General features: G+C 36.4%; 1 protein-coding gene across 1 annotated transcript in view; it reads right to left on the reverse strand.

Moving 5' to 3' along the window:
* The window catches only part of LOC136858163 (uncharacterized), a 159,135-nt gene that overhangs the window by 45,656 nt on the left and 88,084 nt on the right, over positions 1-25,395 (reverse strand). The window contains exons 10-13 of the mRNA XM_068225437.1: positions 24,385-24,531; positions 10,677-10,834; positions 7,932-8,167; positions 1,770-1,962 (exon numbers count right to left, since the gene is read on the reverse strand). Coding sequence (XP_068081538.1) covers positions 1,770-1,962; positions 7,932-8,167; positions 10,677-10,834; positions 24,385-24,531 — 734 coding nt within the window. The remainder of the gene's footprint in view (positions 1-1,769; positions 1,963-7,931; positions 8,168-10,676; positions 10,835-24,384; positions 24,532-25,395) is intronic.

Here is a 25,395-nt window from a genome sequence, read left to right on the forward strand (position 1 = left end):
TTGTTGTCAAAGGTGTACCATAGTCATCAGAACCTTTCTGATACTGTTTTTTGGACAAGTTGTGTGACATATGGTGTGTGAGTCAACTTTCGTTTGTTCAGCAATCTGTCTGACATTCCTATCAGGCTGTATGGCATCATTTAGTGATTATGCTTAAGTTTTGGACACTAATATATATTTTCTGTATATTTCTTGAAATCACAGTAGGGATTTCTAATTCAAGAGATAATTATGTTATTTGTAATTTTATTTTTGTTAAAATCAAACAGTGCCTCCTAACAGTCATCTTCCAAGTCGACCACTGTAATGGAAAGTACGGAACATATAAATTTGAAGTCTTCTTTGTCCTTAACACATTCACTCCCATAGATGCCTTAAGGCGTTTAAAAGCTGCCTATGTGTGAGACCGTATCTGAGTTAAGGCGTTTAAGGCCGCGCGATGTAAACGTCATTTGAATTTAGCGCAAAATTCACATGAAGTCGTAGTTCGTGGTGAAAACCATAGATGGCATATAAATGACCAGTCCCTCGCCCTGACTACCTGACCAGATGGTACATTCCAATGCTTTGCCTATTTTTTTCTTTGAGTAAACACAGACCCAATCCAGTCGTGATATTCTTGTGAGGATTTGTAGTGAAGTGAGTTTTTGTGTCACGGCAAGACGACGAGTTACAAAGACAGTATTCGAAGTGAGGAAATTGAAGACATACTACTGAATGATGATACCAGTGATGAACTCATCCCTGATTTCAGTGATAACGATAGCAATTCCGATGTTGACATACCAGACTATGGGCAAAGTAAAATTCAGCACATTCAAATAACCGATACGCATCCGTCTTATTGCCCGCCTCCAATCAATTTCACTGGCCGGGTAGGATTAAATGTTGAGATCAAAAATAGCAACGAAATTATGTCTTTCGTCATCTATTTGTAAATGACGATTTCCTTGAATATATATGCGATCAGACAAACCTTTACGCGGAACAAGTTATTAGTGCAGCGCTGTGTCCTTTCACTAAACATTCTATATTTCAGACATGGAAACCGGTCGACGTAAATGAGATGAAAAGTTTTTAGGACTAATGTTTGTAACGGGAATAATTCAAAAACCAGATTTGAAAATGTACTGGACAGAGGACACTATTTTTGGGTCGCCGATTTTTTCGAAAACAATGGCATGAATCCGGTTCGAAAACATTTTGTCGTTCTTGCACTTTAGTGACAGCAGTCAATATGAGGGGAAGCACTACTAATTATCATCCTAAAGATATGCTGAAAATTTCAATATTGTACTTACGATAGTTTTCTTACAGTAACATTTAATGTAACATAGTGTGCTATAGAGCTGAGGGGATTTAAAAAGGCTGGGCTGGAGGTTTAAAGCACCCGCTGAGTAGCCAGTAGTGAACATGTTAAAAGACCGAGCAAGTGGCTGCACTGTTTGGGTCACATAGCTATCAGCTTGCACTCGGTTGGGTTGTAACCCCACTGTTGGCAGTCCTGAAGATGGTTCTCGATCGTTTCCCATTTTCACACAAGGCAAATGCTGGGGTTGTAACTTAATCACGACCCCAGCTGCTTCCTTCCCACTCCTAACCATTTCCTGTCCCATCATTACCATAAGACATGTGTCAGTGCAACATAAAGCAAACTGTTAAAAAATAAAATACAATTCCTTAAGAGATATTCTGTCACATTGGAGGAACCTTTGTTGAAAGACAACTAAATGTAATATAATGTATCTGCATATTTCTGATTTACCCACCTGGCCAGACACCAGCAGTGATGATTTCACTATTGTTAAGTGCAGGAGCAAGTACAGCATCAGATACAATGTCTGGGGAATGTACAATAAGTGCAAATTGTAAAGGCAGTTCCTGGAACATGTTATCGGTAACCATAGCTTCACGCTTTCGTCGACGTTTGCCATATGATATAAGACCTGACTCGCAGTTGACCTAGAGAACATAAAGAGGTAAGAGTTAGATTTTTATAAAATATACATATCATTTATTTCCTCTGAGACCTTGTTACATATATTGTTTATATTTTCCCACCATTACACACAATTTAAATATTGTTTCACCATTTATTGTTATATGAATATATAAATTAATTAATCAGCATAAACAAAGGTTTATTTTGATTATGCACAAAAAAATCACATGTAAAAATCTCAACTCTTATAGGACTAACTGGTGATTTATATAATCAGTGTCTGTTCATGTGAAAATAACCCACTTATGATATACAGTATCACCAATTGCCTAAAGAGACTAGTTGGTGATATTTTGTAAATTTATTTAACCTTAAATGATTTTGAAATAAAGGTAATATTTACAGCATATTGTGGCAGGGTATAAGCATCCTTCAAACGTAAATGATTACCATCGACTAGATTTATAAAAGTACTGTTTCCAGTTATTTTTCCACTTCAGACAATTTGTACTTATGAATATTATCAAAGATACAGCCCTTGGCACAAGGAACTCGTGCTTTCCAGCTTGGCCTCTCATAGTGCAGTGTCATCTCCAAAGCAGTTCATCTCATCAAATCGCTGCACTGTGTGTAATCAAGAGTGTCTTACTTCCCACTGGCACACCCAAGAATGACTCATAACTTACTCATGAACATCTTCTAACTCACTCAAACCTGACTCACTCTTGCTGGCTTTGCTCGTTATATAGGCCAGCAGCAAATTATCACAATTTTCACTTTCAGATCATTATGGGTGCCATCTCTGTTATAGATGTTTTTTTACAATTTGCTTTACGTTTCGCCGACACAGATAGGTCTTATGGCGATGATGCCAGAGGAAAGGGCTAGGAGTGGGAAGGAAGCGGCCATGGCATTAATTAAGGTACAGCCCCAGCATTTGCCTGGTGTGAAAACGGGAAAGCACAAAAAAACTATTTTCAGGGCTGCCGACAGTGGGGTTCACACCAACTATCTCCTGAATGCAAGCTCACAGCTGAATTCTATTTAAATTTCAATGAGAGGATATTGATATTATATGAGAAGCTCACAGCTGCATGGCCCTAACTGCACAGCCAACTCACTCGGTGTATATTGCAGAGGATGGTCGCATAACTGTATCATCACCATCATCATCTAGATGTGATGGGAGACTTGAATGCAGTGGTACGCCAAGGAAGAGAAGGTAATGCAGCAGAAGAATTCAGATTGAGACAAAGGAATGAAAGAGTAAGCCAGCTGGTTGAATTCTGCACTGATCGTAATTTAGTCTTTGGTAATACTTGGTTCAAGCACCAGAAATGATGGCTGTATACATGGACAAGACCTAGAGACACTGAAAGATATCAAATAGACTTCATTATGATTAGGCAGAGATTCAAAAACCAGGTGTTAGATTGCAAGATCTCCCCAGGAGCAGACGTGGCTCAGACCACAACTTGGTGGTCATGTAATACCTTCTGCAGTTGAAATTTAAGAAAGGAAGGAGTGCAAGGAGATGGAATCTAGACAAGTTGAAGAAAAATACGAGGTAGAGTGGAAATGATTCAAGGAACATATTGTACAAGGACTAACTGAAAAGGCTGAAGGAAACACAACAGAAGATAAGTGGACGGTCATGAAGACTGAAATCAGTAAAGCTGATGAAGAAAGGTTAGGAAGATAGGCAAGATCAAGCAAGAATCAGAGGATAACTCAGGAGATACTAGAATTGATTGACAAATAGTGAAAGTACAAAAATACAACAAATGAGGAGAGAAGAAAAGGTTTTAAAATGTAGGTGGAAAGTGCAGGACACCTATGGAAAAATAGCTGAAAAGGAAGGGCAAGGATGTTGAAGGTTGTATGGTTGTAGGAAAGGTAGGTGCTACATGCAGGAAAATTAAACCTTTCGAGAAAGGAAACTAGGTGTATGCATATTAAGAGCTCAGATGAAAAATCACTTCTAGAGAAAGAAGACAAGGCTGAAAGGTGGCAGAAATGTACTCAACAATTCGTATCAAAAGAAAGAAATAGATGATAAGGTTCTTGAACAAGATGAGGCTGTTGATGCTGTTGAAATGGGAAACCCAATTTTGAGGTCAGAATTTTACAGAGCTTTGAGAGATCTAAGTAAGAATAAGGCACCTGGATTTGATGACATACCCTGAGAATTACTCGCAGACTTAGGAGATACCAACATGGCAAGGATATTTCATTTAATCTGTAAGGTGAAGAAGTGCTATCTGACTTTAGAGAGAATTTGGTTATACCTATTCTCAAGAAAACAGGTGCTGACAAGTGTGAAAACTTCACTGTTAGTTTGGTATCTCATGCTTGTAAAATGTTAACACATATTATTTACAGAAGAATAGAAATACAAGTTGAAGCTGAGTTGGGAGAAGATCAGTTTGGCTTTAGATGTAATGTTGGAACATGTGAAGCAATCCTGACTCTACGTCTGATCTTAGAGGATCGAATTAAGAAGGACAAGCCACACACACTGTACATAGCATTTGTATATCTACAAAAGGCAGTTGATAATGTTGTTTGGACCAAAATATTTGAGATTCTGAGGTGATTGGGATCAGATACTTAGAAAGAGGGATTCTCTACAAACTGCACAAAAATCCATCTGCAGTGGTACAAGTTAAGGGCAATGAAAAAGAAGCAGCAATCTAGAAAAGAGTAAGGCAAGGCTGCAAGATGGTGACAGAAATCAAAGAGGAATTTGAAAAGAGAATCACATTCAAAGGAGAGGAAATCTAAACTCTGAGATTTCCTAATGATATTGTTATTTTATCTGAACTGGCAGATCTGGAGAAAATGCTGAATGGTATATACACAGTCATGGAGAAGAAGCTATTGGCTTCGACACAGATAGGTGTTATGGTGACGATGGGACTGGAAAGGGCTAGGACTGGGAAGCTTTTTTTTTTAGCTAGGGGCTTTACGTCGCGCCGACACAGATAGGTCTTATGGCGACGATGGGATAGGAAAGGTCTAGGAGTTGGAAGGAAGCGGCCGTGGCCTTAATTAAGGTACAGCCCCAGCATTTGTCTGGTGTGAAAATGGGAAACCACGGAAAACCATTTTCAGGGCTGCCGATAGTGGGATTCGAACCTACTATCTCCCGGATGCAAGCTCACAGCCGCGCGCCTCTACGCGCACGGCCAACTCGCCCGGACTGGGAAGGGAGCATCCATGGCCTTAATTAAGGTACATCCCCAGCATTTGCCTGGTGTGAAAATGGGAGACCACAGAAAACCATCTTCAGGGCTGCAGACAGTGGGGTTCGAACCTACTATCTCCCGAATACTGGATACTGCCCGCACTTAAGCAACTGCAGCTATCGAGCTCAGTTTGGAGAAGAAGTAGGCCTACAAGTTGAAAATAAATAAATCTGAAACAAAAGTAAAGGAGTGCAGTCAAATGAAGTCAGATGATGCAGGAAATATTAAATTAGGAAATTTTAAAGGAAGCAGATTAATATTGTTACTTTGGTAATAAAATAACTAATAATGGCAGAAGTAGGGAGGATATAAAATACCAACTAGCTCAAGTAAGGAAGGCCTTTCTTAAGATGAAATTTGCTGAATTTGAACATTGATATAAGAATTAGAGAGATGTTTTTGCAGACATTCATCTGGAGTGTGGCATTGCATTGACAATAATTAGCTCAGAAAGAAGGAGAATAGAAGCTTTTGAAATGTGTTGTTAAAAGAAGAATGCTAAGTGGAGATTGGTAGACTGAATCACGAATGAAGAGATATTGAATCAAATTCATGAGAGAAGAATGATTTCATAAAATTTGAGCAGAAGGAGTGATAGAAAGATATGGCATATCTTAAAGCACCCAGGCATGAATATGACAAACAGATTAGAGTGGACATTACAGGCATGACAATTATTATTTGGAATCTGCTTTAAAAATAAAGAAACATGTATTCTTTTGTTTTCAGAAAATCCACTTAAGGGGGGTGAAAAAATTGAAAAATTAGTTGAATTATTTGTATGAGAATACTTAAATCTTAAAAAAAACTGATGTTACAGATGTGAAACTTGTTATTGAATCTCCTTTAAAATTAAATAAACAAGCATTTTTGAGGAAAAATCAACTTTGGGGGAGGGGGTGAAAAAGGAGTTGAATTATTTTCATGAGGATACATATATCTCAAAAACAGAAGATGTTACAGTCATGATAATTGGTATTTGGGATTTCCTTTATAAATAAAGAAACACTTCTTTTTAGTTTTTGGAAAATTCACTTAAAGGGGGAGGGTGAAAGGAAGTGAATAAATTGAATTGTTTTTATGGTGATACTTATATCTTAAAAACTGAAGATGTTACAGATGTGAAAATTGGTATTTGGAACCTCCTTTAAAAATAAGGAAACACACATTTTGGGGGGAAAATCAACTTGGGGGGAGAGGAGTAGAAAATGCATTGAATCCTTTTGTGTGGATACTTATATCTCATAAACTGAAGAAGTTACAGGCATGAAAATTGGAATCTTCTTTCAAAGTAAAGAAATACGTATTCTTTTGTTTTTTTTAAAAAACGCTTGGAGGGGGGTTTGATGAATTGAAAACTTAGTTGAATTCTTTGTACGAAGGTAGTTATAACTCAAAATATCTCAGAATCTCCTTTAAAAATAATGAAACATGCATTTTTAGTGGGGGTATCAAATAGGGTAGGGGTGGGGGGTAGAAAAGGAGTTGAATTCTTTTATATGAGGATACATATATATCAAAAACTGAAGATGTTACAGTTCTGATAATTGATATTTGGAAGCTCCTTTATAAAAAGAGAAACAAGTATATTTTGTTTTCGGAAAATTCGCTTAAGCAGGGAGGGTGAAAAGAAGTGAAAGAATTGAATTCTTTTTATGGGGTTACTTATATCTCAAGAACTGAAGGTTACAGATGTGAAAATTGTTATTTGGAATCTACTTTAAAAATAAAGAAACACACATTTTTAGGAGAGGGTATCAACTTAAGGGGGTAGGGGGTGAGAAAGGAGTTGATTTGTTTCTATGAGAATACTTATACCTCAAAAACTGAAGATGTTACAGACATGAAAATTTGTATTCGAAAGAAGATTCCAAATAAAGAAACACATATTTTTTTGTTTCAGAAAATTCACTTTAGGGGGGGAGGTGAAAATAAGTAAAGGAGTTGAATTCTGTTTATGAGGATACTTATATCTCAGAAACTGAAGATGTTACAGACGTGAAAATTGGTATTTTGAATTTCCTTTAAAAATAAAGAAACACGTATTTATTGTTTTCAGAAAGTCCACTTAAGAGAGAGGGATGGAGGGAAGTGAAGAAAGAGTTGAATTCTTTTTATGTGGATACTTATATCTCAAAAACTGAAGATGTTACAGATGTGAAAATTGGTATTTGGAATCTCTTTAAAAAATAAACATGTATTTTTTTTCTTGGAAAATCCACTTAAGGGGCTGAAAAGAATTGAAAAAGCAGGTGAATTTTTAAAATGAGTACTGGTATATCTACAGAATATAAGTCAAAAACTTAACATGTTACAGATGTGAAACTTGGTATTTGGAAAGTCCTTTAAAAATACAGGAACATTTTTTATTTTTGGAAAAGACACTTAATGGGGGTGAAAAGAAGTGAAAAAAGAGTTGAATTAATTTTTATGAGGATACTTACAAAGCAATGTAGAGGACATACTGATGAATGATATGACTTTACATACAGACCCAAGCAATAAATCTGTGAATATTGTTACTATAACTCTAAACATTCCAGCTGCTTATAGAAAGTAAAAATGAGAGCTTGGATTCAGGAGATGGTGGATTCAAATTTTACCATCAGTAGTTCTGAAGGTGGTCTTTGCTTTCCTTGAAATGTCAATAAAACTTTTGATGTGTTAGTGCAACATTGAGCCACTTAAAAAAACTACAAATATATGATAAATTTTCCAATGTGTTAAAGGATATTACTTACCGGTTCACAAGAGCCAGGACAGAAATGCACTGTTGCATTGAACTTGACAACATTAGATCGTGGAAACTTGAATGCACGGAAGTTGGCTACCAGAGATTTGGAATCTGGAGAAATTCTTCGCAATGCAGGAAACGTCTTTTCATCAGGTGGACAGCCTCGTCCATCTATTAAAAGGAAGGACTGAGTGTTGTCCTGACTTGTAGCTATAAGATGGACTACTCGTATGTCATAGGAACCTATAATTAGAACAGTGCTTTGTTTTGATATTATACAATCAGTATGTGTACATTATCCTCCTGTTTCTGAATATATTAGGCTCTAGGAACCAAGACTAAATTGGTGTCATTTAGACCACAAAAGAATGAACATCTGAGTGAGTATATGAGTGTGAGGTATTTATGTAAAGTCATAAACTTTGTAACTAGCTGCATCCATTATAAATTTTCATTTTACTTCACTCCAGATGAAGCTGGGATGGAATACTTCCTCTGAGAAAACTCACTTAAAGATGTTGAGACTGAAAAATGTTAATATGAAATACAGGCAGTTTGTATTAGTTTCCAGAATCAGTACTTACAGTTCAAAATACAAAATAGAAAATGGAAAATACAATATTATCCAGGGGTGTGCCTACAATACCTCAAGTGTATATGATGAATAAGTTTGAGATAATGATGTAATGATGTAATGATGTAATGATGTAATGATGTAATGATTCAGGTGCTGCTGTGCGCACATGTGAACACAAATTAGATGCAACAAAAATAATCCATTCCTTCATGGTATTGCAATTTCCAACCATTATGAGGAATATGATAGTTTATTATAATAGTAGTATTCATGAAATTACAAGATGGATGGTGTTGATTAACCCTCTTGCATTAAACTTATATGCAGGGGTTTGCTCGAAGCAGCTCAAACTAATTTTTGTGATTTTACAACCAAATGACAAATAATCAACACGTAAACAGTTTAACACATAGTCTATTAAAATAAAATAAATCACACTCAAACAGGAGAGTATGAGTATTTCAGAAATGAATATACCTTGGACATATTATTATTGGTAAAGCCAAAAAAAAATTCAACTTTGAAAATAACTTTTGAAAAATAAATAATGGTTTTCAATGACAGAAAGATCAGACATTATTGCGTCTCTCTTCTTTACTCTTAAACCTGAAAGAAAGAACATTATATTCTGAATAATTTGATATCAATATGATGTAGGTGCTGCAATTCACTCATGAAGTATGACACATTACAGTACACATGACTGACATTGATGTCAGGTTTTTCACGGTCCGATGCACAGTGAGCAGTTGTGACTGTGCAAAAATCTTTGGGGTAAAATCATCACTTCCCACATAGCGGGAATCACTTTTGACAGAAAAGTCACTATTACTGCCTAAATTATCCAAAAATTCAAGGATATCAGAATCATTCGGCTTTGAACATGACCCAACACGTGCAACAACGGAATAATGAGAAGATGTATAATTATAGTTCGGGAAGTATAGCAAACACACAATATACCAATGAAACGAAATAAACTCTAAACTAAACTGATAGCAAAATCAAATTGTTGTATTCATTAGCCAACCAATTGTTGGAAAAAATAGCTGCAACACATGCAAATAACAAATAACAGCAAGCAGTAAACCCTTTTCCCCAACAACCAATCCTCAAAAATAAACACTAAATATTTGAGCCAATATATGTGATGATTAGTTAGTTTGAATTTGAGTGTGAGATTGTGAAGAAGTCAGAACAGTACAACAGCATTCCAACAAGTTTTCTAAAACATGTAGTATATCAGTGACACATGAAAGCAGAATTTCAATGACCATTAAAAATAATGTGATATAACTGTGAAATACAGTGTAGGTGATGCAACCCCAACATAGTATTATTTGTTTTGCATACTTATTACACCAATACCATTTTTACAAAACAGTTGTCACAGAGAATACTGGTCTAGATAAAATATGCTCAGCTTATACAAAGGTCAAGTCTTGTTTGTTCCTTTCCATTACCTATTTATTTTAAAGTCAAATATGATTACAGATCTGGTACCTCCATTCTCCCAAGTATAGCAATGAATACCTTCATTATACCAATATAAATAGTCTGTTATTGGACGTTACAAATCCTTCAGCCAACCCATTCCTGGTTGCCAGCGTTTTGCCCCCATGTGCTAGGTTGGGCTCATCAGTTGGTACCTAGCACACCCACCAAGACGCATGGCTAGTGCATACCTTGTAATTATGCCTTGTAATTTTTTAATGTCCTCCAGAAAGAAGAATTAGAGACTAGACTGAAAATAAAAAAGGAATTTGTTGATGGATTCATAATTAGATATCTAATTTGAGTATTCATCCAATCGACCAACAATTTTGCCTTGCTTTTATATCATGATTAAAGAAGAAGGCCAAGATTATTTCATAGTGCTTAATGACTATCCACTTTGGATGTTTGTTTTTATAACAATAATTGACTGATACTATCACAATTCAGAATTTAAGACATGACGGATTTTCAGTGAAATAAGTCCATCTGCCTAGAGATGTCTAATAACATAATTTTGTAACAATTAAGCTCCAGTTTTAGCCAATATTATTGCTATCAAGACCATATAAACAATCCTATTTAATATAATTACTGGAAAAACATTGATGTAAAGACCTTACACATTTCAGAATACAACTTCAGTTGTAGTAAATACTGTAGTTTAAGTCTTATACTTACTATTTTGTGGCTCCACATTTATTCTCAGCTCCAGATCCTGTCCTAGTTGAGCTTCTCTTGCTTCTCGATTACCAGAGCTCCGGTCTAAGATTTGGAGTGATACTGTAGGTGGAATTGCAGATGCATTCACCACTGCTGTTCCACCATTTATAAATCCACTGAAATGACAATTGATATCAAACTGATATATGAGTAATTTGAGTGCTCATTCAATCAACCAACAATTTTGCCTTGCTTTTATATCATGAATAAAGAAGAAAACTACAATTATTTCATAGTGCTTAATGACTATCCACTTGGGATGTTTATTCCTTCTAATAGTATGATGTATGTAGGCTATTGATAGATACTTTCACAAGATATAAAGCTAACGTGGGCCTTAGATGGCCAAAATTGAGGAGAAGAAAATGAAATGGTTCTCAAACATTTTACTACTTGGCATCTCCTGAAAGTATAAAATACTATTAGATCCCCACTCCCTGTTCTACTTATTTATCAAAATAGAAGTTATTTTTCAATTTTTATTCAATTTACTTTCTGTTTTTATTCATATTACTTGGAAGTGGATTTTTTTTTTTTTCATCGCAAAATTCTTACTGCTTTGAAATCTGAATGTACAGTGCTCCCTGGAAGAGATTATAGACACTGCCAAACGGTCAATGCTGTCTCAGAAAAATTAATTTTATTAAGTGCCAATTATTTTGAAATTCATGAAAATTAAAGCTTTCATTCATCAAAAGGTCTAATTTTGTATTTCTTGTGTATTGCCAATCTAATTTAAATAGACCTTGTTAATTTTTATCTTCAGGAAACTATGCTGCACCATCTTTTCCAGTACCTACTTTGCATCCCCCTTGGGGGTTGTGCACAGGCTGCACCATCTTTTTCAGTACCTACTTTGCATCCCCCTTGGGGGTTGTGCACAGGCTGACCATATGACCACATCATAAATAGAAAAGAGAACATGATGTCCTAAAATGTAGGAGGTTACAGACTAAGGCTATATCCTAGGAGTGAACGTGAAGCGAGCACATGCTTCCAGGGGAGTCCATGCACTATCTGCTTTACGCAGTTAAACACACACTATCTCATGTGCCCGTACAGCCTTGGAAAATTCTCACGTTTATGCTTCCCAGGTAGTGCTACCACCACTCTTGAGTAGGAAGCAACTACCAGCAAGTTTGTCCATGTTTGTCCAGTCAGCAGCATTTTAGCATTATGTCAAAATCAGAGTCTCTCATATGTGAAGATTTTAAGAAACTTGCACTATTGAAAAATAGAACTAAAGGCTACCACAACAGGAACATGACAGACAAGGAGTAGAACACCCCTTCTCACATTCTTGGAATCAGCAGTAAGTACAAATTACATTTAATTACAACTTATAAATTTCATTTTCAGTTCCATATTGACTTTATTATGAGTCCACCTATTTAATGCTTGATTGAAACTATTCACATTAAATAGCCATGCTAAAACTAGTGCATGTTTCAGCCCCTATTAGGTCCATCTTCAGCTAGATTTTAAAAGTGATTGACTACATAGTTGTGACATGTTAAAAACAAATTGTGGGGTCGCGTCCGGGTCATTTCAACCTTTTCTGTTTATTTTGATCAATCCTTCCGCGAACACTGTTTATTACACTTCCTACCCCTCAGTACCTTCCAATAGACATGTCCACACTTCTATCACACCACTGTTATCCCTTTCCACTCCTTTAGTGAGTGACAAACTGGCTATCCGGTCGTTTCGTTCGTACGCGACTCTTCACGTTACCTGTCTTTGTTCTATTCAACGATACGTGACTCATGGCATAGACTTATTTATAATGCAGAAAGTGTGCTGTTATCATTCATTGTTGAGTAGAGGAGAAGGAGCATTGTCTAGATGTGTGTTAAATGAAATAAAATATCATTTTAAAAGTATTTTCCATGAACAGAATTTGAATTTTTATTTTCAATTTCATCTGTAAAAGGCAATCTAATTATTATAATTATGTTAAAAAGTGTTTGTCTGTATTTAAATAGTATTATATTATTGTAACAATAAATAGCGTATTAAGTAAGCATTTGGTGTTTTATTGGTTTCTGGTCGAAATGACCGTATGCAACTCCTGACGTTACACTCGGCACACGACCCCTCGCAGGTTAAAAACCTTTGATGCATTTTAAGACATGTAAACACACTGTTCATTAGTCTTAAATGAAGGTCTTTTACAACAGTTCAACCAAGAACATTTTCAAGCAAATAAATTTTTTTTTTTTGACGTAGTCTTTAATATTAATAGTTTATTTATGTGTCTCAATATGCATCAATGGTTTTTAACCTTCTATGGACATATGATGGTATAAGTAATTGACACGTATAATATGTTTCCAGTCAGTTGTCAACATATAGTTGACACCTCACTTTCTCCATTTTATGTGATTGCAATATTTGATATTTGCAACTACTAGGAAATCTGAAAAGGGAATAAACTATGAGAACAAGCGTTCAGTACTTGAGCACATGGTGTCAGACCAGGTTTCAGCTGGCCCTTCTGGGTTGAATAGAAACCAGTATAATATCTTAGATGAGAAACAGATAAGCTAAAGAAAGAGATTTATGAACCCATAAACTCCTATTACAAATCCACATACCATCTTCAAAAGATTGAAATAATAGGACTAATGGTTGGAGCACGGAACACCATACCTCGACACTTCTCCAACACATGGAAGCATTTCCAGCTACCCATGGAGGACATTCACGAAGTAGTTATGTTAGCTCTCCAAGGTTCTATTAGGCTCTTGAGAAATCTGTATCCATTGAATGATGTTGTTATTGACAAAACATTACCTTTATTCCTATATTCTTTAAATTTATGTTATACTTTTAAAATTACATAATATATGTGTTTATTCATTTGTAATGTCTCCATTTATCTCATGTGATATGTATTACCTGGTCATTCATTGCAGCCTGTTAATACAGAAAGTTTTTTTTTTTTAAATGAAAGCCTGTGTGTATGTATATATAAGCATATCATAAAAGATATCTCAAAAAAATGAAGATGTTACAGACATGAAAATTGGTATTTGGAATCTCCTTTAAAAAAAAAGAAATATGTCTTCTTTTGTTTTCGAAAAATCTACTTAAGCAAGTGAAAGAATTGAAAAATTATTTGAATTATTTGTATGAGGATACAGTACTTATATCTAAAAAAACAAAAAACAAAGATGTTACAGACATGTAAATTGGTATTTGGAATCTTCTTTAAAAATAAACACGTATTTATTTGTTTTTGAAAAATTGAATTAGGGAGGGGGGGGGGGTGAATATAAGTAAAGAAGGAGTTGAATTCTGTTTATGAGGATACCTATATCTCAAAAACTGAAGATGTTACAGATGTGAAAGTTGGTATTTTTAATCTCCTTTAAAAATAAAGAAACACATATTTTTTTTTTTGTTTTCAGGAAATCCAGTTAAGGCGCTGAAATGAATTGAAAAAGTGGGAGAATTTTTAAAGTGAAGACCAGTATATCTACAGTATATATGTTAAAAACTTAACATGTTACAGACAAGAAACTTGGTATTTGGAAAGTCCTTTAAAAATACAGGAACATGTATTCCTTTTCATTTGGAAAAGGCACTTAACAGGGGTGAAAACAAGTGAAAAATTCAATTATTTTTTATGAGGATACTTAATATGTTACAGACGTGAAAACTGGTATTTAGAATCTCCTTTAGAAATAAAGAAACATGTATTTTTTGCTTTTGAAAAATCCAATTAGGTTGGAGCAGGGGTGGGGGTGGGGAAGGACTGATAAAGGGTTTTAATTCCTTCTATGGGGATACTTATATCCCAAAAAGCAAAGATGTTACAGACATTGAAATAGGTATTTGGAATCTCCATTAAAAATAAGAAAACATATTTTTTCTTTTCTTCTTTCAACCTGAGAGAAGACTGTTTCTCAATGTACAGTTCTATGTCACATAGTCATCTTAGCCCCAAACGACAATATCACAAAAATGGTTTACAAACAGTTTCTGGAGTAAATGTAACTCAATGTTTTGGTGAGTTTTATACTTTAGGGATTTTCAGATAATGTCTTAGTGCAGTCATCATCATCGTCATCAATGTCCCACTCCAGTAGCCTACGTGTGGTTAACTAGCCTCCTCCACTCCTTTCTGTCCTTCCACTTTTCCTGCTCCATTACTTCTGCCACATCCAATCCAGCTTCTCTAATGTCCTTCCAAATCTGATCTTAGTGCAGTACCAAGGAAGAATTACTTTTATCAAATTACAAAATCCACATGAGCAAAGCTGTGGGTAACTGTCAGTATAATATAAAAGAGTTTTTATTTAGTACCATCGTCAGTAATATGTACACTAATATGTAGTAAAATTTAATTTCATGTCAAAGAAAAGTTATAATGAGTGGTCAAGACACTCTGTACAGTTATAGTTATACATTCATAATTATGATTGGTATTAATAAAACATTTCTTTACAGAGGAGGTCAGCAAGTCCAAATTGAAAAGCTTCAGGGATAACTTCAGAAAAGAAGTAAAGAAAATTGAAAATGCCAGATGGGGAGACAGTGTCCAACTACCTACACCACAGTGGATAAATTCAAGGCCATGAAGTTTCTAAGTGATGTAATGGAACTGAAGAAAACATCTGATAATATTCCAATTGAAGATAATCCACAAGAAAAACAACAAAAACAACAAATTGAAAGCATGTAAGAAGTAGAAAATCCTAGACAATGCCGCAGAATATTCTGTCCAATGAGTTAAATACTCTTGAAATGTAAAGTCATTTTGGTCATCCTGCTCCTTCGCTCTCAGCTTCATCTTCCACTGATAATGCAAACTATGATCTGACATACACTGATTTTAATTAATTGTTAGATCCAATAAGTGTAATGATTAACATTGCAAAATATTGTATTATTGTAAGGATTGCAGAGCCTCCGTGGCTCAGGCAGCAGCGCACCGGCTTCTCACTGCTGGATTCCATGGTTCAAATTCTAGTCACTCCATGTGAGATTTAAGCAGGACAAAGGGCACGCAGGACAGATTTTTCTCCGGGCACTCCGGTTTTTCCTGTCATTCCAGGAACACTCTGCAATATCATTTCATCTGCCATTCATTCATCATTGCCCCAGAGGAGTGTGACAGGCTTTGGCAGCTGGTGGATTCCCATCTTCGCCGCTAGATGGGAGCTTCATTCATTCCATTCCTGACCTGGTCAAATGACTGGAAACAGGCTGTGGATTTTCATTGTAAGGATTAACATTAATCAGTTCAATTTTAAGTAGTGGCAGTGGGCTCTCAAGAGCACATTAGCACTTGAACACCCATTTCTCATCCATATTCACACATTCATAGATATTTTAAAACAGTTTTTTCAGTTTTGACCTGTTTTCATCATACCAATATAAATGGTCCATTATTGGACATTATAAATTTTCCAGATAACTCATTCCTGGTTGCCAGCATTTCGCCCCATTGTGCTAAGTTGAGCTCATCAGTTAGTAAATACCACACCCACCAAGACGCATGGTTAGTGTATACCATGGATGCCACTGCGTAGGCTACTTGGTATTATAAATTTACTCATTCGGGACAAATATTTCAGGTTCCCTATGGGAATCAACATCTATATCATCTGTTTTCATCAAATGATCAAAAGCATTCAACTTATATCGAAGCTCTGTTACACTGACAGCTGTTTGTTTTGACTGACAGTGCAGGAAGCACACTGGATTTTGTGCTATGATCCTGAAGACTAGGCGCACGTGCAAGTACAGTAGATGATGACACGGTTTATGCACAGATTTCCACATAAGCGAGAAGCATGTAAAGTATGTGCCTTTCCGTGCACAATACTCAATCCAGTGATAGTATTATAGTTGAACAGAAGGTTCCACTATCTCCCCTATTACTGTTAGCTGCTGCCTCCCAGAAGATACTACTACATTACCATGCCGCAAGATTTCGCTAGTAATTCTGGACAGGTTGGACAGGTATTCATAATTGAGGGAAGAAGTTTGCTTTATGTTGTGGGTCGAGAATTGTTTCAAGTAAAATTAATTTGAGTACTGGTAAAAGTGTTTGCAAAATTTTTACACTTGTTGTTATTCCCAGGTGAACTTCGTGATATGAAAAAAAGAAGAATAGCATTCGCATCCTTTAACATTCGCTACAATGCAACATTTTAGCAAAGTCGCTGTGAATTTTACTTTCACCAAATAGAGTAGCGTTTGCCAATAGTGGCCATGGCTTTACCGTGTCCTTTCAGCTCTGTATTCAGGACATGGTGGGATGGTCCGACTGTCCATTGTCCTGACCATGGTTTTCCATGGTTTCCATTCTCCTCACTAAGACAAATACAGTTCCTCTTATAGGCCACTGCCACTCCCTTCTCACCTTCACCTGGGTTGACAGAAGACGTCACACTCTAGGAGACTCACCTTACCCCACCAGGGTATGGAAGAAAAACATTTTAGTAGTAGTAGTAGTAGTAGCAGCAGCAGCAGCAGCATCAGTAGCAGAACTAGTAGTAGTCATCATCAACATCATTGACAAACTCCAGTTTCCCAGGTATGGTAAGTAGTAGTCAATTTAATAGTAATAATAATGTTATTGGCTTTACGTCCCACTAACTACTTTTACAGTTTTTGGAGAAGTAGTAATATTAATCTAAATCAACTTTCAACCTATTAAGTCATGTTACGTACAACCAGACACCACTGGGATCTGAACCCATAACCTCCGGCTTTTGTGTCGGTTGCTCTACCATTGAGCTATGGTGGCCTAGGTAATATTTGTTCTGTTGGAAAGGATCTAAGCTACAGGTCTGGCACTACTGCCAACACACAGTAGAGTGTGTGCAAGTCACCCGCTATGGGCCAAGTCAATGAATATTGAATTTTCAGAACTGCACACAATGCGTATGGCCTCCAGAGAGGCCTGATGCGGATCTTACAAGTTGACATCCTTGGGTGACATATGCGTCTGTGAGGATAGAGCTATATCTATAGGATGATTTATGTTGCTGAAGATGGCACTAACATCTAGTCCTTGGGAAAGAGGACTGCATGCATAGTTAACCGTGGAGCCTGATAATTAATAATAATTCATTTACCTGATGTAAATGGGAAACCACGTAAAACCATTTATCAGCGCTGTCGACAGCGACATTCAAATCCGCTATCTCCCGTATGCAAGCTAACAGCTACACACCACAAAGCACATAGACAACTCACTCTGTGGTAGTAGTGATGTGGCACTGAAGGTATTTTGTATGGATCAGTCCAGTTTTATGGTTGGATGCCTTTCCTGACGCTAATCCAGTGTGGAGGGATGCATTCATTATTGCATATTTCTGTGGTGGTTTGTAGTGTGATGTGTGTAGAATTTTTTTAAAAATTTCATGTGGCTATTTCTAGCCAAGTGTAGCCCTTGTAAGGCAGACCTTCCGATGAGGGTGGGCGGCATCTGCCATGTGTAGGTAACTGTGTGTTATTGTGGTGGAGGATAGTGTTATGTGTGGTGTGTGAATTGCAGGGATGTTGAGGACAGCACAAACACCCACCCCAGGGCCACTGGAATTAACCAATGAAGGTTAAAATCCCTGACCCGGCCAGGAATTGAACCTGGGACCCTCTGAACCGAAGGCCAGTGTACTTACCATTCAGCCAAATCAGACATGTGTGTAGATGAACCACAGGATTAACCATAGGCTACGCAGTTAAAATCTCTGATCTGGTTGAACCTGGAGTCCTCTGAACCAAATAGCAACATGCTAATCATTCAGCCAAGGATCCAAACAACAACAACAACAACAACAACAACAACAACAACAACAACAACAACAACAACAACAACAACAACAACAACAACAACGACAATAAACAGAAAAATAAGTTGTAGGATAAACTGTATCACTGGTAGAGATGATGAGGACACTAGGAAATTCAAAACATTTTAGGTATGGCAATGGACAGCAAGTGTCTTTTTCACTATATATTTATCTTCAAAATGCCATGAACCCAGCAAACTGTGCTCTGTAGGATACCACTTAGTAGTAAATAATGTTATTGGTTTTTCGTCCAATCAACTACTTTTATGGTTTTCAGAGATGCCAACGTGCCAGAATTTTGCCCTGCAATAATTCTTGTATGGACAAGTAAATCTATTGACACACTGACACATTTGATAACCTTCAATTACCACTGGACTGAGTCGGGATCGAACCTACCAATTTTGGCTTAGAAAGCTCAGCGCTCTACTCACATTTCACTGTTTTTTAAATTCTTTATTTTTCAAAGGGAACCTTCCAGAAAAGGAAAGTAGGCCTAATGAACACATGCTGGATTTTGTTAAAAACACAGACAACATAACTCTTCTAATCATCAAAAACTATGTGCCTACAAATTTTATTTTAAAATTTATTGAAAATATGATACCTCCTTTGTGTATTTCCTACAGATTGTGCAGTTGTATGCCACATATACAGATGGCATAAAAGCAGTTAATTTATTTGATCTAAGCTGTTAAAAGTAATGCACTAGAAGCAGACAAAACTATATAGAGGGCCCTTAAACTATGGCATCACTATTTCACTTTGGCCCCACCCAGAGTGCTATTCCAAACATACTGCCCATACTATAGTCTTCTTTATGGCTCTTTGTTTTCAGTTATACACATAACTTGCATCACTTTTCATGATCCTATCTCTCTTATTATAGCTTGAACTAACCTATTAAGATTTTTGTGAAATTATTAATCCATGTGTGAAGGAAAGAAATTAATTCTCTCCAAAAATTAAAATATATTGCTGGTTATTAAAATTGCAATCACGGGAAGGACACATCAGACTGACCTGACCCGCACATCGCTTACACCAGTCAAGCTTCTGGGAATGGGTATGGTAGTATAAAACAGTAAATTGCTGTTACATAGTTGACAAGTGTTTATTCATCATTTACAAGAACAGAAGTCTTAATTTTACTTTGTTGAAGAATGTGGTAGCCATACTACCAAGTTTCTGACTCCAATCATGGAAGAATTGTGGCATAGGAAGACTGAAAATTATCATTCTGAGACTTTGGTGCTCCTGTACACAGAACACAGCCACAGTGAGGTAAATATGGAATTGATGAAGGCACTTTTTGAAGGTGCTCATACTACAACTACCTAGGATGCACATCACAGGTGTTTACAACTGGAAAGCCCCTAAATTGTTGAGGAGTGCAGAGCACTAGTATGTAACATGCAGACACTGCATTAAGTTACCATCTGTCATGGGAATTATGAACTATGGGAATCAACATCTATATCAAATTATGAACTATGTCTACCTTTTTTTTTTTTTTTTTAGATCAGAATTGTTTCCTTGTCATTTTGATGTACATATTGACTCTTTCTATCTAACTTTTACTTGCATTCAAACAATCTGAATGTCTTCAATGTTTTAGTGCTCTGACAACTTACCATGGAACTCTTATTGTGACAAGAGTACTTCTTTACTAGTGACTAACAGATAGAACAATTCAAACGATGGTTTTTTTTTTTTTTGCTAGTGGCTTTACGTCGCACCAACACAGACAGGTCTTATGACGACGATGGGATAGGAAAGGGCTAGGAGTAGGAAGGATGCAGCCGTGGCCTTAATTTAGGTACAGCCCCAGCATTTGCCTGGTGTGAAAATGAGAAACCTTGTAAAACCAGCTTCAGGTCTACCGACAGTGTGATTCAAACCCACTATCTCCTGGATGCAAGCTCACAGCTGCGCGCCCTTAACCGCATGGAAAACTCGCCTGGTCAAACGATAGTGATCTTGATTCCAATGACAGTTAGTTGATAAGCAATACTGCTGTGGCAGAAATTAATACAGTAAGGGAAAGTGAGGTGCATGATGTTGACCGAAGTGCTTGTATAACAGGTGGCCATGCTTTCCATTGGAAAAGTATGTCTGTCTACATGGTTAAAGAGTGGTATTTCATTATGCACCTGGCCCATGAAATGAAAAAGAGTGCATATATTGTGTGCTTATAGGTACCAAAACTACTGCATTACAGCAGTTGCAATATTGCACATTTTAAACTCCCAAGTAAATGCCTCCTCCCACACCAGCAAGTAATACACACTGTGACTGTTGCATTGAAGGGTTAATTTTTATAACTGCCTGCAACACTATGAGAGTTACCTCCTTGTCTGGTGGTATTGTACTGCAACAGCAGATCAGCTGAGCCATAAATTATGTTTTATCATACTAGTTCAGCAACTTGCATTATGGTATGGGACACCACTGGATTCCATTCTAGTCCTTTTCTGGTATGTATTCCTAGTATATTAAATAGTCATCTCTGAAGTAATGAAACCAGTTGTTCCTTACTTTAAGGGCCTGACTAGGTATCTTTACCAGCTGGATAATATGTTCACACGCAATATGAAATAAACAATAATCAATAAGTCTTAGATGGAAAAAACAAGTACTGTACTCAAATTTTAAAATAATCATGTTATAAAAATCAGTAATTTATTACAAGTATCATTCATTAATCCTTTGGGGACCAATTTTCCGTTCTGGTCCTATGTCGGACCTAGACCGACATAACTTTAAAGTTTGTATATTTCCTATGTTGGAGAGAAAATGGCACCGAGCTTTACGCAGTAAGCCTGGGCATTCCTCTGCTCCATGCTGCCATCTGCTATTAATTTATTTCACTTTCTTTGCAGATAGTTTATCACTGTTGTGTTTATATTTGTTATCAACATGGCGTCCACCAGTCAAGGCATAGGACCTGATGATATTTACGGATGTTTGTGTGACAGTAGCGATAATGACGTTGATTTGTTAACTGATTCTGAAAATGAAATTATTGTTACCAAATCTGAGAACAATTTTTCGAGTGAATGGGAGGAAATTGAGTTGGAAGACAGTGGCAAAAACAGTGATGTAGGGGTGGGGGTTTCGGGGAGGGATGAATGAAGAAGGTGACCATGATTTTTCAAAGTATTTTCACAATGCTATGGAATACACACCTCTTATGGCCGGTTTCTGCAATGACAGTTATCTGTAGATGCGTAGTTATCAGTGATTTAACATGGTGATACATTTAAAATGAGTTTCCAAAACAACAGATATCAGCTTCTTCACAGTTATCTGTGCAATGACTGGTAACTGCAGCTAGTGCTGTAGTTACCTCTATGTTAGAACTGATTCCAACAAATACCGATATGAGGCGCCACTCCATACTGTTTCGTACAAGGTCTTATATTAGTTTCATAAACATTAGTGAGTGATAATGAACTGACTATAATATATTTACAGTCATTCATTATAGTTTTAATGGGCTTCAGTGTGCTGGAGTCGACAATATTTCGGTCAATATGTTTACTTCCTCGTTATCACTGGCTTTAGACACTGATTCCACTTGTATGGTGTCATCTGTCCCAAGTGTTTCGGTTACAGTCCCCTCAGAGCAATGATGCCTCTAATGTAGATGTATCTTCCAACATGGGAAATGAATCGTCAAATAAAATAGAACTCGAATCAAATGGATTTTCATCAGGCTCAAATTGATCTCTTAGTGCAGCTAGAATGTTAAGATCTCTTTGGTCCGGCTTTGAATCATGAGTCCCACCAACAGTTAGTGAACACCCAATCTGAATTTATGGAGTATTGACCATTATTATTTACATTTGTACTAAACAATAAATACCTTAGGTACCGGTATGCATTTAATATAAGCCTGCTGAATAATAAATACAAATATTTTGTTGCTTTTTGTATTGTTGTTTTATCCTTTAACTGGTGACATGAGGTCTCATAGATTCCCAATAAACATAAAATATCTGGACTTCTTTAATCAAAAATCTTGCAGGGAGCTGTAGTTTATGTTACTTTCCTATCTGTGTCAGCATACTTCACACCCTGTGTTAGGGTTAGCTCGCTACGTTCTATTGAAATTCTCAAGTGGACTTCAAGTCAGCAATTACAAGAGTATTTAGTCAATGCATGTTGCATGTTCAGTGTAAGTAAAACATCTCAAATGACTAGTCTGTTGCAGTTATCAAGAACTACAAATCTTCAGTTTGAGGAGTACATTAGGGAACTACTGATGAAAAATGTAATGGTATGGCTATTTTCTTTTGTAACGCCTTCATGTTGTGCCACGAAAGCCCAGAAAAAAATGGAATTCTTGAAGAGTTTGGCATCTGATCAGATGAAATTACTTGCACGTTTTTCATTTATATTATTATTATTTTTCTTTATGCTTGTGTTCTGCATCAGTGAAAAGTGATCTGTTAGGTAACTGCGGTGTATTTGTATAATTTTACTGATGACAATGATCAAGGTGAAATTTAAGATGATGTCTGTGTACTGTGAATAAGAAAGAAGAGGAAATTTTTGCATTATTAGATTAGATATTCATATTATGAGAGATTATTACATGCTGAATCAGATTGATTGAAATGACTGTGTACATGTTTGCTAACCAGTTCTCATTATAGAAAACTTCCGTTAGTAAAAGTAACTAGATATTACCAAAATAACTCTAAAAACTTTTGCATGGAGACATCTATCAAAGGATGGGAGATACTAAACATGACAATATCTGTACTGTTTATTACCAGGGCTTATAAATCTGGATTTAAGTTTCCAGAAACTCATTACAGTTAACAGCACAGTTAAAGTTACAAGCACATTTAGGTAACTCATAGGTAACTGTAGTGTACCAGAAACTGGTCATTAATATAGGAAAGAATTTGGTAGTTTCAGTGAACAGTTTTCAACTATATAATATACAGCAAAAGCAGAAAATAAGCCTGAAGTGAGTCACAAGTCTTTCAGGGATCAAGTCATCATGGAGCTTACGGAGACATTAAGAAACAAAATGCCCGTAAGTGCGGCCGACGGAACAGCTGTGATGGAGAATTTTGTCTGAATGGGGAGCTACATATCATAGATACTCGTGAGGTCAAAAATACTAAGGATTGTGCCGTGTGTTCGGACAGCAAAGTGAAAGGAGGCAGAAATGAGACATCATGTTATTGTGAGACCTATTGAGGGAACCCAGGACTGTACCCGAATAAATGCCTCTGGAAGTACCACACTCACAAAATATCGCTGATACTTTTTGTTAACATGATGGGTAATAAATAAATGTGCAGTTAATATTTTAAATGTAAAAACTCAGCATTTGACTTATGTGAGTATTTCCTTCCCATACTTGCTTAGTGTTAAATTGAACCTGTCGAAGATGTAGGCAGGAAATGAATTGGACCCCGAAGGGTTAACTAACATTCATACATACTAATTACAATATATGTGATTATATTCATGTACTGTCTTCTTGATCCTTTGTTTTCATCCTACTTAACCTTTATCAGCAAAATCCTAGTTTAATCCTTGACTACATGACACTATGAATCACAACTAGTAATAAATTTGAAACATGAACCTGAATTATGGGTTTTAATCAAGAAATGTAATAGATTAAACAAAATGAAGATAATCACAAAACTCTTTATTCTATATTACAATAAAATATTCCAAGACAGGAGTTTTAAAACTAACAACGCTTTATTGTATGGATCAAGTTGATGTTTTGATGTATATATTTAAAACATCAAATATTATCCTTTCTCTCATTACATAAGCCCTGAATTAGAAATGACAAGAAATATTGTAGATAGATAACTTACTCGGGTCCTGCAAAAGACAAGGAAGCTCCCACTGTAACATTCTTGGGTGAAGAGTCGTCAAGCATACAGGCTACTTTCACAGCTCGATCCCCACGACGCTGAATGATAGCGTTATACTGCACAATTACCACAGCTGAGATCAGTGTCCTGAAAAAATAAAGTTTATGTTTATCGTGTTTCATTGAAAAAAGAACAAAAAAATGTTTGCACTCTAAAGATTGGAAATTCAAAACCCCTATAAGGGAAAAACTAACAACAAAATTTTCCTGTTGTTGTTAAAAAATGTTTCAGTTAGATCCAGACAGGGGCTGCTATCTTACCATCAGATAGCTCCTTAATTGTTCTCACGATGGCTCAGTAGACCTCGAACCAGCCCTCAGATAAAAATCCCTGACCTGGCTGGGATTTGAACCTGAGGCCTCCCAGTAAGGGGCAGGCTCACTACCCCTAGACCATGGAGGCAGCTAACATCTTTGATCCTCATTCTCTCAGAATATGGTAATGTTTTTGAAATATGTTCATGAAAATCATGCTCAAAATGACTTGAGATAGTTTTAAACAGTACGTTTTTTCTAACCAAGGGATAAAGAATAGACTGGGACTCAAAATGTTAATACCACTTTTCTTTTGTAGTAGAGACTGTGAACAGTTATAGATTTGAAAGCCAAGAAAACAGCTGAGAGGATTCATCAAAATGACCACATGACATCTCATAGTTTGTAGTCCTTCAGGTTGAGCAGCAGTTGCTTATTAGGCCCTGGACCATTAGAGTTGTAGTGCCATGGAGTTTGTACTGTTTGTTTAAAATAAAACTGGTTTGTTCAGTCATAATATCCCTTGTACCAACACAGTGAATTTTAATCACTAAGAAAGTAATGCACTATGTCACCAAAAGTCTTTGGACACCATGCTGAATGCACTCTGTGTGATATCCGGCTATGCATAGAAGGGTATATAAGTGCAGGCACAATGCATCAACATCATAAATATTCTTTCTATCAGAACGAGTCA

The sequence above is a fragment of the Anabrus simplex genome, chromosome 1 (assembly GCF_040414725.1).
Source record: "Anabrus simplex isolate iqAnaSimp1 chromosome 1, ASM4041472v1, whole genome shotgun sequence".
NCBI lineage: Eukaryota > Metazoa > Arthropoda > Insecta > Orthoptera > Tettigoniidae > Anabrus > Anabrus simplex.